Genomic DNA, 18,880 nt, shown 5'->3' with positions numbered 1-18,880 from the left:
GAAAAGGGGCTGCTAAGTCAACAAAGGGACGGCACCACGGCTCGCCGAGGCAGTAGGTGCACTACTGGAAATTGGAATTTGGACTCGAATTTGGCGCAATAAACTTTATTCACTTTTTAGGGGGGTACCCGTCTCGGGTCACGGCGTCCTACATCCCTAAGAGTTTGTTGATTCCCCGGGCTGGTCAAGACTGAAATTAGGGATAACAACAAGATGGCGAAATACTTCAACCTATCCCGTTCAAGCTTGATTCAACTAGACCTTAGCAGCAAGAATTGAGATATTATCCGTGGCATAAATCACTCATTGCCATTGCCAAGGTTGGGTGTGAATTGGAATGCTTGAGTTCTGACGCTTCTTTCCATACCTTGCCGACCACCTGTCTGACTCGCTCAAATCCCCCCCCCCCCCAAACCACACTTTGATGAGATTATTGAGAGATTCACTCCAATCAATTGCCAGCAAGATAGTAGCGCTTGCGGTACCTTATTTGCAGCGCCAATTGTCCGGCACCATGCCCATCCCCCGTCCTGGTCCTGCCCCCCCCCCCTTCATATACCACAACAAACTCCACCATCTATCACATACGACCATAGGCGCTAGAGAACTCGGGATCCCGTCTGCTCTCCCCTAGATAAACTTGCGACCGCTGGACTAGTAGTTGGGTCGGTGACGACCAGCGAATCCCCGGTGTTGTATGTTTTTGTCTTTTTGCTCCACCATGGTTTGGGTTGACTCCATCACAGTCGCTGCCGGGGTGTTCTTTTTGACCACCACGGTCGTTTTCCCATAGAGTGGGAGAACAGGGATGTGGTTGGCATAGTATCGTTTCCCTTTGCACGGAAATTTGAAACTCGGCGTCGCTGTCGTCCGTAGCGAAGATGCGAAGGCCGATGTCCAGCGAGATTTGAAATGCCTTAAGGACTTGTCTATAACTCCGGGATCTAGTGTGCTGGGAGTCAGAGCGGACTCGCTTATATACCGTAGAATGTTGAGGTACGGTATATCCCAGTCCACGGGAGAGTGAAACTATGGGTAGCCTGGATCATTTGAAGTCCATGGTCCTACCTCTGCGTAGATGCCTTCGCAGGTTACAAGACACAAGATTCCTTGTGTGCCGTGTGCCCTACACAACTTACATACAGGGTGTCCGAAGCTGCTATTTTGATCTAATAAAGACATCAACACCGATTGCCTTCCCTTACAATTATAAACCTACAATTTGTATCACCACCCGACGAGCTAGAGTAAACAGACAGGGCAATGCCCCTTGGATGAGACTAAACAAGTGCCATTAGATATTGGTAGGTAAACAGCAACTGAGAAGGGAACGAGTGCAGTCTTTTACACATTCTGAATGTTACATATTAAGCAGTTGAGTAACCTTGTATGCGTTGTACGTTCGAAGATCCAGTCGAGGCTTGCACGACGAAACACGACTTGCTCGACGATTATGGTACCGTTGTCAACAAGATACTAACTTCACACTCGATTCATTCCTGTAAGATTCCCCATAGTTCGAGTCTGATTATCACCTGCAATATGCACCGGCAATCCTGTGGCCGGCAGAAAGAGGCGTCTACCAGACCAGACCTGGCCACGGGGGTGGCGGCAACTGCTCGATGTTGACACCAAACAAACTAACAATAGACTGACAGCATCATATTTCTCCTGACTTAAGAGCCGTTGACCTCCCTTGTAGCAGAGAGTGGTTGGTTTTGAAGTGATTGTCTACCATGCATGGCTGGAGGAGGCTACCTAAACAGCTAGTTAAGTAGTTAACAAACACCCCTTATTCTTAGTAACTCTTTTCAGCTAACTACCTGCACTTGAGTGCACCGCCCGCCCCGCGAGTTCGAAGAAGGCAACCAGTGTTCCAAGATGCCAAAACGAAGTGCATCGAGGCCAAAGACTCTTCAAGTTTCCAGGCCTTTCTTGTCAAACATTTGGCATCTTGTTGGCCTTGGTAACCCAACCAGTGTCCCTTCGCTCAGGGGGGAACCAAGGATGACCCCTGACCTTGTCAGATAACGACACTTTGCATTTCAACAACACAACGAAGCCAATCATCAGCTTCATGCAACAGAACCCGAGACATCCAGTTCACTCCTTTCTGGGGAGGATTGGGTTCAAGGTCCACCCCAAGTCATGGATCAACCGCGGATAACGACGTCAATGCTCTCTCGGATGGTTTGCTGCTTGGTCTCATTACAAATTTATCATCTTTGCCATGCCAACCAACAGACAAACCAAAGCAAAACCCGAGGCTCGCTCACCCCCTTGCCACCGTTTTCGGGTTCCCCAACCAGCCAAGCCAGGGAGGGAGATGGCCGAGGCACGACGCTAACACCGAATGAAGTGGTCGACCGCAGATCACGCAATCATATCGAGATTTGCCATGCAGCCACCCTCAGCTGAAATAGTTATTGGGGGTGTTCAGGAGCGATGTATCACAGCAGCTCAATACTGTGAGTGTGTACGGAGTAGTCATGGGCTGCGTTTGCCCCCTCCCCAGAGACCGGAGGATGGCATGTGCATTGAGAGATATTGACACACTACTTTTCGTTTACTCACCTGCGTCGGAAGTTTGTTGACTCAGAAAACGATGACGAAGGTCCAAACGCAAAACGCATCGGACTTAGTTAGCACCCTGAGGCTTGCATCTCGCCCCCAATTCCAAGACAAGAAAAGGAACATTGGGGCGAGGCTACGGGGGTGGTGGTTGCGACTTGCGCTTCCAGCCGAGATTACGGGCGGAACCTGGAACCCTTCCACCCCCCTCATCAATTCATGTGGGTTTTTCCCCAGATCGGAGAAAAAGGCGGGCCCGATGCGGGCTTGCAATCAATTCTGTTGCTTCCAAGGTTGTTGTTCGTTTGTTGGAAGGGGGGGAAGGGATGAGGCCATGCCAGGAGTGGCGGCGCCAACGAAAGGGACCTCACTAACTTCCTGCTAAGCACCAGTCAGGGAATTGAGCGAATTGCTTTGCCCGGGTAGTGGGAGGGCTCCGGAAATGATATCCGCCCGGTGGCTCCGGACTTCGCCTTGCGCCGTGGCTGCCTACATGTAATGCCATGTATGTAATCTGTGCATGCACCTCACAGGAGGAAGGCACGAAAGGACGAAAGGGAAAGTGCAAGTGCAGCTGTGCAGGTGCGTTCCCCGCTCGGGAATCATGGTACGCCGGGAATCATACCCGTTGCAGAGGGCTTTTCTGGCTTTTCTGGGAAAAGAAAAACAACCTCTCCCCGAAATAGCGTTCCCGATGTTGCGACAAAACTGATGAAAGGCCCGGCGAGCCAGGGCGCCACTGGGCTGATAGGACAGCGCTGGATAGGCCAGTGGAGGCCGTGCCTGACCGATGCAGCACCAGCGCGATCCGCCAGGTGGGGGGTCGCGCATCACGCGTAAAGTGCGCGCAGGGGCCTGCCATTGGTTGGCCAGCTCGCAAGCTTGGAGCGACTTGTTTCGTCAGGTCTGGGTTTTCTATCTTGCTGGAAGCTGTCGCCTCTTCCCGACAGACTGGGTTGGGCGGCTGCAGAGCTGGAGGCCTGCTTGCTACGGACGCTGATTGGAAAGTATCCGACTTCCTGACTGCAGGCGAATGTCGAGAATTGAGTGCTCGGTGTGAACCGGATTGGGTCCTGAAGGCCCCTCAATCCATTCAATCCATTCCAGAGACTTTTCTGCAGCGCGTGCGGCACAGATCGATCGACGCTTTGTTTTGGGGGGAATCGCTAACATCATGATGCCACCACCTTCGTCTCCTCCTCCTCCAGAATTTTCAAATCAAGAGTCTCCGTATCGATCACCGTGGGCTCAGTGGCGGAGCTCCTTCCAATGGGACGCCAGTGAACAACGAGAATCCTTCCAGATGCAACTATGCGGGTCGTTGAGTCCAGGGGCACGTGGGGGAATGTCGTGCATGTGTATGAAGCATGTCGCGAGAGGTTCTGAAGCCGAGGCCCGGCATGCGATGAAGTCATGAAGCATATTCGTTCGCTGAAGCTTGAGCTCCCATGCGAGTCGTTCGCTCCAGAGCTCCCTTACCTAAGCCCCAAAGCAACCCCAGCCTCCCCCCAAAAGCCGGATTCGAGCAATGTGTGGGAGAACCTCCGCCGTGTTTTCGCGCTTTGCCGCTGCTCTGCAATGCGAGTCGCGTCATGATGGCCTCTGCCGCTCCCAATACACACCCCGCATCGCGTCTTCGCGTTCCTTTTTGGGTAAATTGGGATTCGATTGGCCAATTGGTTCCTTTGTCTAAGCGTTGATGGATGCCGTCTGAGCGCTTGTTTCTTTCCGCCTAGAAATAGACATGTTTCTTGGTGACCGGGACAGAGAGTCAGGGGGCTTATGGGCGGAACTGCAGATATCAGAATTGGCGCAAAACTTATTAGCTTGTCTCAGCCTATGTAGCCGGGGCCGAGTATTTCGCGATGCGATGAGAGGGTTGAATTGGGCCTCGAATATCGAGATCCCGATCTTGGCTTTTCCGGCCCGGCGCCGGCGCTTCCGGTGTGGCCGGGGCCCGGTGGCAAAGGATCTGAAGACCGCCGCCAAAGGTCTCGGAGGGGTTGCATTGGCCCAACCTTGTTCGATGATCGATGCGGAGGTGTTGTCGTGACGGTGCTGACACGTGCCCCCATTCATCTCCGTGAAACACAGGAAGGCCTAGAATGGCCGGGTTGACGCGACTTTTCCTGGATAGTTACTGATCCCTTTCTCCACCACAGCCGAAGGAAACCTGGAAGTCCCAAAGCCGTTTCCAGGCTTATCAGCCAAACAAAAGTGGCGAGCCAAAGGGGGAATTGGGGGACAAGTGGGCGACAAATTAAGCCACACAGCAAAACATCCTCATCACCACAAACCACCAGCAAAAAGGGTAGTTTATACAAGTCTTCTCTCGCAATTCTTCCAAAAGTGAAGCCATTAAATTGGCCAATATCTTACCTCTAATTCTCACATATTCTTTAAGTGAATAGGGGTTGTTGAATTGTGGTGACATGGTGTTTTTTGGTGGTGCGGATGTTTTGCTATGTGGCTTATTAATTTGTCGCCCACCCGGGGGGGTCTAAAGACCCACGGGCCACTTGCTGTGCCGAGGGGCACAGCAAGTGGAAAGAGCCCCTCGAGTACGAAGCATCCATGGCGGTGTCCAGCGCTTTGGGCTCCTCTTGCCGTCCCCATATGGTAGAGGTTGGGGAATGTAACGGCGGTAAGCAGTTAGAGGCTGGGCCCGTGCCATGAGCAAAGGCTGGCGGCGAGGGTCCGGATAGGCATGTTGTGATGTGTTCAAAGATCGCAACTCCAGCCTTCATCAAGCGTTGGCAATGCCGGCCATGGTTTGATTCACATCCCATAACGCTTCTGAGGTGCATCTCCCCGAGTTGTTTCCGAGGTGGTTGGCTCCATGCTGATGAAGAGCCCTCGTCCCTGCAAATTGTTTGCCCAACTAAGTAACGAAACTGATAGCCGAGAGACACGCCACGGCACGGGCGGTGAAACGGGACCGCCAAAAAAGGGCAATCAATTGCCATGGGCGGCTTTTGAGCCACAGTCTCAAGTGTATTGAGAACCCGGGAAGCTGCACTGTTTCTCTTCCGGCTATAGCTGACGTTAATCAAGCCCGAACAAACAACCTGCAGCCAGGTCACAGGAGTTAACTAACTACCCGTGTGTGATAGCTACTGTGCAAGGTTAAGAGTTGTCATTGCGGCCGAGAAAAACGGTCGAGAAAAACGGACAATATTCGAGCAATTGCTTTTCTGGAATTTGTCGAGATGACGGGACCGAATTGGGATCCAGAAGAGAGGAGAGGTTGCATTTTTCGTGAGTTTTGTCTGGGGTACCCTTGAGCATGGATCTGATATGCGTCGCTCATCCCATTCTGAGCCAAGCCCATTGGTTCATCCCAAACAGAAATGGGGAAAAGATTCAAGGTTTCCACTCTTGGTGCCACAGGGATTGGATCTTGTCTCGTTCTTTCCGTTCCTGTGGGGTCGGTCTGGTTGTCAGCCTCATGTGGCACTCTAGCTAGTTCAGCCTTATCACTGCTCTGCAGCTGCAGGCCAGGGTCTTCGGCAGGTGTTCTGGAACTGGGCCTCGAAGTTCTCAAGGACCCACTCTTCGACCTTCGATTCATTGCCAGGTCTTTTCAACAAGTCGTTGTATCGTTGAGTTGATGTTCATTTACCTCTCTGTTAGGGACCAGGCATCTGAGGCAATTACTTATTTTTCTCTCTTGCTTTTTTTCCCGCAACCATGTGCATATGTGATGGAGAAACACCCTGTTTGTGCAAGCCCTTTCCAGGGTTTGCCTAGCAGCAGGTGTGGGAAGCCGAGGAATGGAGCAGGCGATAACTTTCCAATCACATATCCACCGGAAGAGAGAAAGTTTTGACGATATTTGCTCCGGAAGTGGACAAGCGGTTGTGTCTCGGACCACACCGTAGGGAGACTGACGGTTGACGGTCTTTTTTTTCCTTGTGATGGCTCGGTTGGCTCGGTTGTGGGGTGCCAGCGAGAGGGGCTAATGGAGCATTGTGGGCAAGCGCAAACGGTCAACGAGACGAGTCGGCAGGGAGTGGCTTTTTTTTTTTTTGGTAGGTTCACCGCCTCTACCGTGATTCGCCGCCGCCGCCCTAAAGTGAAGCAATTCCGCAGGCATCCGGCCTTCGTCTTCGCAAAGCAAAAGGCCGAAAAGCAGAAGGCCGGCTCCGCAAATGTCGGAGTGCATCGACGGTCTGCCGGGCTTGAACGGTCGGCTTGGCGGCCCGCTTTCGGGAAGACCGGCAACGTTGTTTTCGACACCGCCTGGTGGCCGGGTGAAAATCATCTCTACTTTCTTAACTTGCAAGTTCCGGGGGTTGGAAATGTCTTTTCCGTTGCTCTTGCGACGAGACCCGCCAACCGGCTTTTTTTTTTCACTCTTTTTCTCATGGGTCGCGGTCTATTTTGTTGGGTGAACGAGCGTGGGCTTGAAGCGGAGGCCGCAAGACAAAGTTCTCTGCAGAGACATCTTAGCCATTCGCAACATCTGATGGGGATCACTCAGCTGCTGACTTGCATTCGAGGTCACATTTCGCGGGATGCCTTCTTTACCTCCACTCAGCCCTAGGACGTTCGGTTCTTGGTTTTGAGGGAAATGGCTGCCCTCCTTGGCTGCCCTCCTTGGTGAGTTGGCAGAAGCAGTTTCATCTCAATCCTCTTTGGGTCGAGTCATTGGCTCCCAGTTGCTTGCTTGGAAGGTATGTAACACCACCCCAATTTTAGGGGAAGGCCGCCACACTCGACCTTGATTGCGGGAGGCTGAAATCCGACTGGGGTGCCGATCTGGCCTCTCCGTGTGTCATAAAGAGAAACTGGTGAACATGGCCCTGGGATCTGCACTCTAGCGTTTGCATGTACATCATTCTGCTGAGGGCGAGATGGAGCTTGATGTCTAAACCCGAAGTAGCCCACTAGTTATATGCTGGGGTTGGGGTTGCTGGAGAGATCACACAAGGCTCAAGCCAGTTATCCCGGTCTGATGGAAGAGACTGGCGGTGTCACGGCGCCCGAACCTCGACCGGTCGACTATCAAAACGCTGTGTCCCACGGGGCACGGCAGTCAATCAATCTCTAAAGCCCAAAGACAAAGCTGCATCGGAGTCCCGGTAGCGCCTCTGGGTTGTAAACCGTACGAGCCTTAGCGCCAGTCAGCTATACAAGATGGGAACCAACCTAATGATGATAGTTATTGAAGCAAGTTGAGATGAAATGTCTATCATGATATCAATGTGCCAAGAGGTGAGATCGGGGGTTTGACGGCTCATTTGCCGGCCGATTTCTTAGCTCTGACGGAGGCAGCAGCAAGAAAAGGTTCTCGCGCATCCGCGTTACAGTGGCCGCTTTTGGATGCGAGTGGGAGTGTTGGTTTCGCTCTTGCCGTCGTCGCGATCCCTGTGGCGGGCCACAACCGACCGACTCACTGGATTGGAGGGACCGGTCGTTGACACGCATAATTAAATTGGATTTTCTGAAGTCGTGCAGCAACGCGTCGCGGACTCCTGATTGGCTGCCGGCCCGTCAGACCTTCCCGATACTCTGCATCATCAAGGCACCGCAGGCCCCTGGACTTTACACAGTGGCTGGTGTCGGAGAAGGACATCACATTGTAAGACGTCGCTGGTAATTGTCTTAACTCCAAATCCGAGATGGTGGCCCAGAGACCCGGTCTCTTATCTCAGCCGGTTGCACATGTCTGTCGAGGAATGAATGTGAGCGGGCAAGGCTTGCGAACTTTCGAGATGCTGTGGATCTCGCCTTCAAAAAGCGGGCCCTTTCCTCAGTGCAGTGGTCCCCGATGGAACGCAGGCAGGCAGGCCATCAAACGCGAACACGCCAAGGATTGATGATACGCGCAGCAACTCAGATCTTGGAACCGACGGGAACATTGGACAGCTTTGGTGGAAAGGATCATAAGGCGCGATGGGGACCGAGCGGCTGATAAAGAAAGAAACAACCGAAACCAGAGTCGCTGGTATACTATTCGACGATGTACATACACGCCGGAAGCCATGCCCTATCTGGGGTTTTCAGGGTACCGATGGAAGTTTTAGAGCCTGGTCTGTATTTTGCGAACCAGCTTTCACGATCTCAGGGGCGCTTCAGATGCTGCTCTGGAACAAGCCTGTATCGGGAGACAAGCTGAGCGGAGGCGCAATCGAGAAAGAGAGGGTGTTGGAGATCCTGACGTAAGCTCTGGAATCAAGAAACCCAATTTGTGAGCCCTGGCAGACAATGCATTGGTGCATTTCTTCGGATTGCGACACGGCCATGGAGGTTTTCGATTCGCGGCCAAAAGGGGGCACCACTTCATTCCGGATGACCTGCAGCTGGCCTTATGTACCCTCCACTTTTGTATGGCTTCGCGACATGCAGTCGTCCTGCTCGATACAATTCGACCAAGTGCCGTCCCTGTGCACCGGGTTCGATGGTTCGGCTGTCTCGGTTGATTAAGCGTCCAAGCAACAAGCCACGGCGAGGGAGGAGGCTTGAGGCATGGCCTTCTAACTCGCTCGGAGAACCGAAGGCCTAAAGATGAGGCCATGACATGGCGATCATGGAACCACACTGGTGCAACAAACAAACAAGGGCAAAACATTCATGGATGTGTCAATCAGCCCTCCCAAACCCGGGGTCTTCGTTTTGGCCGTTGCTTCAGCCGGGTTGACGCTTTCTCGCGCAACTTGGGGCCCGCCTCGCTCAGGATGCTGTTTGATACGTGCAGTCCATACCAAAACCTAAGGGGGCCATGCAGAGCCTGGGGGAAGTTCTCCCTTGGGTACCTTCAAGGTCATTGTGCACAGCCGGAGCCCATTGTGCAAACACTCGTCTGCCAGTCCCCGTTTCTACCCATCCCGTTTGCAACGTCAACGCCTCAACAAGGCGATTATGGGACGGAACACCCGACGACGACCGAATTACCTGTGTGGGATTGATCCGCGAGGATCGCGCCAGTCTCCAAACCGCGACACGCAGCCGCGCAACAGAGAACACCAACACGCTCCTCAAGTGCTACGCTCTGGTCGGTGCATACTATGGTACCGTGTCTCTGGATGGATTTCCCCTGCGGTCCACCTCGCGGTGCATCTTGGGGCTCACCGTCCAGCGCTCTGAGTGGTGAACCATGGGCGACGGAGTGCCTGAGGGTCCTGCAAGCCGCACCAAAGAAGCCGTAGATCCCTGCCGTCCTCCACCTGGCCTGAATTTCCGTGCCGAGCGATGAGTCCACTCAAGCCCACCGTCGCCCACCACCAGCTCCAGTCAGCCAGGAGCGAACCTCCTGGCCGTGCCTGAACGAGTGCGACCTCCGTACCCCACTCACTCCCACCAGTCAGGGAAGTGGTAATCATGGCCAAGCTCCAAGGAAAAGACCGTCCTGCAAAGGTCGTTGAAGTGACGTGCAATGCAATGCGGCATTGCCTCGCGAGGCGGCCATGCAGCCGGGCGGCCGACTCTCCGCGACGCGTAACTAGCTCTACCTATCGTGAAGCACGTTCCTATCTGGTGAAGCCCGTCCAAGCCAACCTCCAGCGCGGAGTGAATGGAACGGCTTCAAGTTGCGTCTCATGACCGACGGAGCGCCACGATTGGACATGGCTCCTTCCTCCTTGGCTGGGTTTGGCACGGCCGTCCTTGCCTGTTGCGCAACGGAGGTGGGGGGAAAAGCAGGAGCGGATTTACGGAGCCAGGACCTTGCACGAGGTCGACTCTTGGCGCTGCTGGAGTGCTGAGCTGCCTGGATGGCCTGGCTTTTTCCCTGCAAGCCCGTGGTCCTGCACCCAGACCAGGGCAAGCGGGAGGTACCTCGACCCCCTCGCTCCCGTCAGTACGCGGTCGGTGCTGCAGGCTGCTTGGTGCTCAGCACTCCGCCAGTCGCGAACCGGGGGCCCTGTCTTAAACCGGCCGTTAACCAATCTCTGCGCTCCTTTCCACTCCCTTTTCCTCTTCTCCATCCTCCTCCTACCTGAACAAATATCCGTCTCCTCCTCTCCTTCCCTTTCCCTTCTCCTCCATCCACGACCAGTCGTTCCCTCTCCCTCACCGTCCCTTCCAACATCCCCCCCGAGGACTCCCTTTCTCAGATCGAGAAACGGAGGGAAGGAGGAGATTTAGAAACTGGGCCCCCGACAAGCTAGCTCACCCAGCCTCATATAAGGACACGGCCGGACTGGTGCGTGCAGAGAGACGGAAAATTCAAAAGAAGAAGCTGGAATTAGGAATCTAAAACGTTCCCGATTCTTCAGCTTTTTTTTTCCACAACGCTCTCGAGCTCCACCCTGCGTCCTGGTTTGACTCTCCCCCGCCCAGGCATTCTTCGGTTCGACGACGAGGAATCCTGCTCTCCCCGCGGCTGCTCCCTTCGTTCCGAGCGCCCTCTCACCTCGCCTTCGTTCCTCAACGCACCGTCTCCCGACCTCGACCTCGACCCCAGTGTCTAGTTCGAGCGAAGCAGTCGTCGTTGCCAATCGACGCGAGTAAAATTTCTACGGGGGAAATTTCAATCCATTTTCCCACCAGAAACCGGGTCCTTCGACAGCCCTTCTGCCATCGATCCACGAGCCGAGAGCGACTCGCGTATCATCTACATGATCCCGATCGGTGCATAAGCCTTTTTTCTTTTTCCCTGCCGAGGCTCTGAGAGTGAAGGTATGAGGCTCTCCACATTTTTCGAGAATCCAATTTCTTTTCGAATTTTTGGGCCCAGGCCCCCTTCGTTATACTCGTCCTGTCGCTGCCCCTGATGTCATCTGTTCATGCACAAACTTCGCGTGTGGACAGAGATACTGAACAATGTCCTGTCGCTCCCTTTGCAGATACATGCCGAACCCGGGTGCTCCCTGCAATCCCCGGCATCTTTCACGCTCAGGCCTAATCGACCGGCGATCCATTGACAGTCTGCCGTGGGACACGTTAAACTCGTTGCTTCCCTACCCAGCGTCAGGAATTGTGTCGTTTTTGCGTCGGTCCTTCTCTTCGACGACCCGCAGCCGTGGCAGTAAGGGATCCCGCCACTTCTTCACCGTATCACCACTTTCGTGCGCCTCGAGTCTCGCCGGAATCCCATCCGTGCCGGTATGAGACTCCACAGGCCAGATCGACCGAATCACGGCGAGCATTGTGTTCTTCCCCCTTGTTGAAGTGGATCTTGAGGACCGGCCCGCTCCACCGCCCTGGGGTTGTGCATCGAATACGACCGAGCTCGAGAATGAATGGTGCTGATTCTCGACGATTTAGAAAGCCCCGGTCGACACAGTTCATTACCGCCCGGCCAACTCGAAAACCCCGATTCTCTTTCCTACATCAAGTCGGCGGATTTCCAGCCACAGCCACTCCTTTCGGTACTTCTTTTTCACCACACTCTTTAATACTCTAATACTAGTCATCATACACGGTCGACGTCTCACTCCTTGGCTCGACCAACTCTATCTTAATACTGCCCTTGGATTCCTGGAGAACTCGGAACATCCGTCTCTCATTTCGACCGCTCGGCTTTGAAAAAAAGAACACCGATTAGTCAAGATGGCGTGCTCAGGTTACCAACCCGACAACACTTTCTTCGTCGAGTCGGACGAGTCCAACCAGCACATGTCGATGCGTGATGCTGCCAAGATGCTTGCCCGGAACAAGCAGGAGATGATCGCCAACGAGCTCTCAAGGCTGGCCTGTGACGAGTATCTGGAGGACATCATGCAGCACATGCGCCATATGGAGGTAATAGGAATCCCTGGGCGTTCGATTGACTGGGCCATGATGCGGAGCGTGACTAACTCTGCTTCGCTTGTAGGACGAGACATTGCCCGATGCCAATCTGATTGACATGCAGCGCGAGATCCAGTGGTTTATGCGGCCGTACCTGATTGACTTCCTGATCGAGGCTCACTCCGCCTTCTCTCTCCTGCCCGAGACCCTCTTTCTCACCGTCAACCTCCTCGACCGGTACTGCTCGAAGCGGGTGGTGTATAAGCAGCACTACCAGCTGGTCGGATGCGCTGCCCTCCTCATCGCTGCCAAGTACGGAGACAAGAAGGACAGAGTGCCTCAGATCAACGAACTGAACAACATGTGCTGCGGACTCTACGACGCCGGCATGTTTACCCAGATGGAGATGCACGTTCTCAACACGTTGGACTGGAACATTGGCCACCCCACCGTTGACTTCTTCACACAATTGGTTGCGGCCGAGGAGCGGGACAGTCGGGAAGTGGAGCACATGGCGGCGTACATCTGCGAGATTGCCCTCTACCACCGGGACTTTGTGTCGACGAAGCCTTCGGTCATGGCAAGGGCGTCCCTCGCCCTCGGTCGTGCGATATTGGGCAAGCCTGAGGTCAACGACGGCGAGTGGGACCACTCTGACAATGTGACGCTCCTTACTCTGTCACAGCACCTCCACCAACCCTCTGTCACCCTGGCGAGGAAGTATTCCAGCCAGTATTACTCGAGAGTGTCGGGCAAGCTTGCCGACTTCCTCGCCCAGCAGGCTGCGATCGCGCGGAGAGGGGCGCCGCCATCACCGCCGTCAGAACCCATCCTGTCCAACAAGGCAACGGATGTGTACAGCACCCCCCACAAGGGACTCGGTGCCGTACCCGGTGCTGCCGACGGTTACATGACGCCGCCTATCACCCCCGATGGCTCATGCTTTGGTCAGAACAATGCTGCGATCAAGGGTTACCAGGTGCCGCCTCGTTGCCCAGTCACCCCAACCCCTCAGTCAAGCCACGGGCAGTCGTACCAGCAGCCACATCTCCAGCAACAACAACAACAACAACAACAACAACATATGGCGGGGTCAACATACTTTGGCACCGTATCTCATATGTCGTACTAAGGTCCCACCGCTTTGGGGCACGGTTTTTGTGGGAGGCTTGATATCTGCTTCGGTCAATACCCGGCTTTGGCTGTTTCCCGATGGGAATCTGGCCCTGTTTCTTTTCCTCCTTTTTTCTTTTCAGGGCACCTCGAAATATACCACCTTGGAAGACAAAAAGATTGCATTCATCTGGCTCTTTCTTTGCACGGGATCATTTAGCGTCATGGCATCAGCGTTGAATTTTATTTTTGCGATTTCTTTTTCAACTTTCACTTTTCTCGGAGCGTTTTGGCGCGGCTGCATCATGGCTGCACCCGTCGTTGTGGCGTGGGGAACTGCGGTGTCCCTCGGCTATATCCTTGATTCGGAACCGCCATGTTAATTTTTTCACCATAAACGAAACCTTACAAAAAAAAAGGGAGGGACGACATGGATCCATTTGTGTGGAGCGAGACAACACACGTCTCGGCAACACCGGGTATGAGATCTCTCTCGGCCCGACCGGCGAATTTGATAGAGGAGGGAGCAAAAATGGCGACATTGTGGTGGTGATTGGGAGGCAAATACCAAGATTGGCAAAGCTGGGAACCGGCGAGATACCCGGATGGGGTTTGAGGATGAGAAACAGTCGGCTGGCTGGGACGAGGATGGATCAAGCGGCACAAGCCCTTGCTTCTTCACTCGATCCCCCGGGCGCAATCGCTAGCAGCTATTAGGTCGTCCTCAATTTGTGGGACAGTGCAACACATTGCTAGCGAGGGATAATCGCGGGCAGAGGCTTGGGTCTGAGCGGATGTGACCGCTGTTGACACAGGGCACTGGTGAAAATGGGCTTGCTTGGGTATTTCAATCCCATACAGTGCTATCACTCATTCGAGGTCACCACAAGCAGGTAGCTGCTAAAGAAAATAAAATAGTCAAGTCTCTGGCATACATCCGTCTCTGGTTCCCACCACGGCCTGTTCTCAATCTCTGTTTCCAGCATGATACGGAGATACCAGCCAGGTGAGTTCTGCGTGAGGCTAACCTATCACCTCTCCCCCTAGTTTGTTCAACCTTTACCTTCTTCTTCGCCGACATAGTCGCGGTGCTTCCCCGTCCTCGCGGTTCCAAATAGACCCGTTTTCTCTTACGGCCGATGTGTAGCACCTGGACGCCATCGGCCTGAGTATCAAGTTTGTCGAAATTGGTTCCCCTCGGCCCGCGCATGATGACATTGCCGTCGCCCACGTCCTCATCTCGCAGCACACCACCGGCGTCATCAACAAGGTCATGCTCGAATATGACACGGTCTGGGGTTCTCAAGCTCTGATTCCGCCACTGGGCGAGCTTCAGCGTCGTCGACGCCGGCACCCTCTTTGATTTCTCACCCGTCTGCGCCGCTCCCAGAATCTCGCCATACCGCATCATCCCCGGCAGCCGACCCGCCCCGAGCACATCCCGCCTCTCCTCACCCATCCACAGCTTAAACGTGCCCGGCGCCCCGGACAGGTAGCACACATGGAACGGCAGCAGGCCGCTGAGCCGGTCGGGGACCTGGTTGGCAGCGCCGAAATCCTTGGAATAGCCGGGAAACACAAGCACGGGGATCGTGCAGCTGAACACGCCAAACTCGCCCCCGTCCTCACTCTGGGCCCCCTCCCCGCCACCATTCCCAACCCCAACCACCGCCGCCGAAGCCGCCGCCACACCACCCCCCACAACCCCCTCCTGCCCCTCCTGCCCTTCCCCCTCCCGCCGGCCGTCAAACAACCCCAGCGGCGCGGCCTCCTCCCCACCCAGCACCCGCACGTCCAGCTCGTACACGCGCGACACCAGCACCGAGTCCGCCGTGTTCACCCGCCGCGCCGACTGCGCCGAGTACCGCTCCGGGTCGATCCCCAACGCCGGCAGGTCACCGGCCCAGAGCGTCGGCAGCGTGGCGCCGCTGTCAAGGAGCATGTTGTAGATGAGTTGCGGGCCGTCGCGGTCGGGGGTGGTGGTGTCTGGGGCGGAGGTGTCCGGTTGGGGGATGCTGGCGGTGCGGGGGGGTTTGTTGTTATTTTTGTCGGGGGTGGTGGTGGGGGGGGAGCGGGTGACGGTGTTCTTGCGCCGGCGGAACCCCATGCGGATATTGTAGTGGCCCATGTTCTCGGTGCCCTGGCGCCAGGCGTGCTTGCTCTCGAGGCAGAAGCCCCTTTTGGCGAGGATGATCGGCCCCCGCATGCTGCCGTTGTTATTGTTGCTGAGGGAGGGCTCGTACCACAGCCAGCCGGGGCCGTGGGCCGCTTCGTACCGGTCGAGGCGCGCGGCGCGGTCGTGCGTGAAGGAGTTGAAGTCGGGGCAGCGGTCGACGATGTGACCCGCCCAGAGGAGGGTGTAGGAGTTGGAGTAGGGGATCGCGCCGGACTCGTAGCCGGCGATGGCCGCTTCGAGGTTGGCTCGCTCGCCGGGGAAGGTGGTGTCTTGGAGGAGGGAGCGGAGCACGTCGAGACGGTCGTGGATGGCGTCGGAGTGGGTGGATTTGAGCGCGGATCTGGGCATGGTGTTCTCTTCGGCCGATTCGTCCAGCTGCGCCCGCTCCTCGACCGCCTTTTGGTGCTTCTCGACGAAGTATGGCACGCCCCGGTAGTGGTCGACCCATAGACTGGTCTGAATGACCGTCCGATCGGCGATTTGAATGGCGTTGAGATCCTCTCCTTCGGCCCAGAGAGGAGAACCTATGACGATGGATGGCTTCCATTTTTCAACGGAGCCGTTTTGGTGAGGGTTCAAGGGTGCTGCTGAACCGTCGCTGGCTTCAGGGGTGGTTTGTTGCTGTTGTTGCTGTTGCTGTTGCTGTTGCTGTTGCTGTTGCTGTTGCTGTTGCTGTTGCTGTTGCTGTTGCTGTTGCTGTTAGCTGTTGCTGTTGCTGTTGCTGTTGCTGTTGCTGTTGCTGTTGCTGTTGCTGTTGCTGTTGCTGTTGCTGTTGTTGCAGTTGTGGTTGCTCCTGCTCAGATTCGTGCTCCTCTTCTTGCTCCTCTTCCTCGTCATATTGCTGTATATACTGTCGCCCAACTTCCTCTAATTCCTGCTCCCGTTGTAGCTCCCGTTGTAACTGTTGTTGCCGCTCAGCCTCTAGCCTCACCGACCTTCGCGTTGTTGCCCGATTTGTGAAACGGACTGCAGTGTCATCGTGGTGGAGGTTATGACGAAAATGCTGGACGTTGTATTCGGCGCGTCTGAAGATTGTCGATGGTCGCCTTGTGCCCGGAGTCTGGCCTCTACCAGAAGTTCCTCGGCTCGGTAAAGTGATTTGATTGGGCTTCCTCTCTATCAAAGAGAGCCTGAATGTCCGCAAGATTTGCGCCATTGAAAGGCCCGTGGTTTGTTGTCATCTTGAAGGCTGTCGATGTAGCTGACCTATTTCACGTTCCCGGCTCCAACAGAGTGAGGCCACCAAGCCTAGAAAGCCGCGTGCAGTGGACTTTTGATCATTCTGTGTAGATAACTCTCCTTCCTTCGCCCCTTTTCAAGGACAAAGAAAAGTGAATGGTCCCACAAGTCAGCCGCAGCAAGCTGTCGGAGCAATCTGTGTTCTTTGTTCCTAAGCAGAGGATCATTTCTTTATTTGCTAACCCCGGAAGTCTGAAAACGGGGCTGCTCCGGAAACTTTGATAGAAGGTCTTTGATGGAGTTAACAAGTCATACATGTTGAAGCCCTGTTCATTGTTGCAAAGCCGTATTGACATAGACGCGAGCGGCACATTCCAGCCAGGACGTAAGACCCTGATATCTCCCTTACCCCCCCTGTTTTGTACAAACAGTGGCATTCCCGCCTTTTTCACGGTTAACATCTCGTTTATTGCAACAACGCCATTCTGTCTGTCGTGAACCCGCTTTACCCTCACCAGAGATTCCGATCGGGACGGCCAAGATAAACAAGCAACTCGGGAGAGATCTACTAGAATGGATCCATACGAAGATTCGAGCAACCAGGGCTATCTAACCCCTGAACCGTCATCCCCCCCTGCGCCGGCATCTCCGGGGGGAGTCACAGCATTCCGGAGTTGAGGAATCGGTTGGGGGTTCAGCATGGCGAGATCTCTCCAACCCAGCCCAGTTCGCCCCCGGCACCAGGGGGGGGGTTATGGAAACTGCTTTTCAGTTACCCGAGGAGGCCCTGGACATGCTCTTGGGTGACGATATGGGGGGAGAGACCGGAGAGGACAGCGAAGTGGTAGACATTGACGACAACGAGCTCGATAGGGCAATCAAGGCAACGCCGCCCAACCCGCAGTATGCCTTGGAGTTAGAGGTTCGCAGACGTCAAGCCCCGCGCGTTTTGCCCGGCCTCCGTGGATCTTCCCGAGCTTCCGTCCCGCATATCCGCTCGAGGAGCGCCGACGGGAGAGGCAGGGGAAGCCGAAAACTCGGGAGACTGGCTGATTTGTCCGAACGGCTCCGGTCTATCCCGCCCTGCCCTGGAACTGGTGACTTCCAAGACGGAGATCTGATAGCTGAAGGGCCTGACTGGGAAGTTGGTTCCTGGTACAGGGGTAGACGCCAACCTCCCTTGGCAGCCCGTCTTGATACCATCATCAAGTTCCTCGCCGAGGAGGATGTGGATCGGTGTATAGACTGGGAGCTGAAGTTCGAGGAGATCGTTTCCTATCTGGAGTGGCTCGCGCTCGAAGACGCCAACTCCCAACTGGACCACGCTCGGCCACAGACACAAGCCATGTTCAACGATGCAGTCACCAAGGCAAAGGCCCATGTTCTTTTCGAACAGCACCACTACAACCCCACAACCATTGAATTCACCAAACCGTCCAAGACACCTTTCAGATCGACACGCCTCAACTGGATGGTCAACGCGCAGGACTGGCCTCTCCCCTCCCACAACCTGGTCCCCAACCGCCGCAACCTCCTCCCCAGGCCCATCCTCCCCCACACCCCCGGCCCCGTCAACAGGATGCTCATTGACCGACCCGAAAGCGACCGCCTCTACAACAAACTCGCCAAAGACCAGCGAGACTGGTGGCACCGCATCGCCATCACCCGCCTCGCCGTCATCCCCCCGGACGCGGAGAATGCCTCGGAGCGAGACAACCTCGCCTACCACGAAGACCAAGCCTTCACCACCTTCACCCGCTCCACCGACACCACCAACTGGATCACCACCGACGCCACCGGCACCACCATCCTCCCCAACAACCGCCGCGTCCGCCCCGGCGCCGCCGTCGACTACGCCCAAGAACGCGGCGCCCGCCGCGCCACCCTCCAACTCACGCTGCGCACCCTCCCCACCACCCCGCCCACCACCCCCCACCACGCACGCCTCCTCCTCCTCCCCACCCGGGAGGCCACCATCAGGCGCATAGTCATACTCGCAGAAAGACGCTGCTGGATGAGGACCAACCTGGTAAATTCAATTCGAACGAATGCGAAGAGTCAAGAAATTATAAATATAAAGCCACGGTTAAAAAAAATAGGGGAGAGTGAGCCAAAAGCGTGGTAAGCGAGGGACTGACCGGGCGGAGGATGGACAGGCCTGTCTTG

At 55.2% G+C, this 18,880-nt stretch overlaps 4 protein-coding genes across 4 annotated transcripts in view; 2 read left to right on the top strand and 2 right to left on the bottom strand.

Annotated features, from left to right (window-relative positions):
- Nucleotides 1-4,408: 4,408 nt before the first annotated feature.
- Nucleotides 4,409-5,005, bottom strand: CHGG_01684 (uncharacterized protein; the record flags this gene model as incomplete). The annotated part of the gene is made up of 2 exons (XM_001220904.1): nucleotides 4,409-4,671; nucleotides 4,951-5,005. 2 exons carry the CDS (start codon nucleotides 5,003-5,005, stop codon nucleotides 4,409-4,411), a joined length of 318 nt encoding a protein of 105 aa, XP_001220905.1.
- A 7,061-nt stretch (nucleotides 5,006-12,066) lies between these two features.
- Nucleotides 12,067-13,378, top strand: CHGG_01683 (uncharacterized protein; the record flags this gene model as incomplete). Its single annotated transcript, XM_001220903.1, has 2 exons — nucleotides 12,067-12,258; nucleotides 12,332-13,378. 2 exons carry the CDS (start codon nucleotides 12,067-12,069, stop codon nucleotides 13,376-13,378), a joined length of 1,239 nt encoding a protein of 412 aa, XP_001220904.1.
- Nucleotides 13,379-14,037: 659 nt separating this feature from the next.
- On the bottom strand, nucleotides 14,038-16,691 carry CHGG_01682 (uncharacterized protein; the record flags this gene model as incomplete). Its single annotated transcript, XM_001220902.1, has 3 exons — nucleotides 14,038-14,178; nucleotides 14,423-16,231; nucleotides 16,467-16,691. 3 exons carry the CDS (start codon nucleotides 16,689-16,691, stop codon nucleotides 14,038-14,040), a joined length of 2,175 nt encoding a protein of 724 aa, XP_001220903.1.
- A 722-nt stretch (nucleotides 16,692-17,413) lies between these two features.
- CHGG_01681 (uncharacterized protein) overlaps nucleotides 17,414-18,880 on the top strand; it is a gene marked incomplete at both ends in the record, with an annotated part of 3,760 nt that continues 2,293 nt past the window's right edge. The window contains 3 exons of the mRNA XM_001220901.1: nucleotides 17,414-17,440; nucleotides 17,499-18,743; nucleotides 18,814-18,835. Coding sequence (XP_001220902.1) covers nucleotides 17,414-17,440; nucleotides 17,499-18,743; nucleotides 18,814-18,835 — 1,294 coding nt within the window. The remainder of the gene's footprint in view (nucleotides 17,441-17,498; nucleotides 18,744-18,813; nucleotides 18,836-18,880) is intronic.

Source organism: Chaetomium globosum, genomic scaffold (assembly GCF_000143365.1).
Source record: "Chaetomium globosum CBS 148.51 scaffold_1 genomic scaffold, whole genome shotgun sequence".
Taxonomy (NCBI): Eukaryota; Fungi; Ascomycota; class Sordariomycetes; order Sordariales; family Chaetomiaceae; genus Chaetomium; species Chaetomium globosum.
This window is presented reverse-complemented; position numbering and strand designations above follow the sequence as displayed.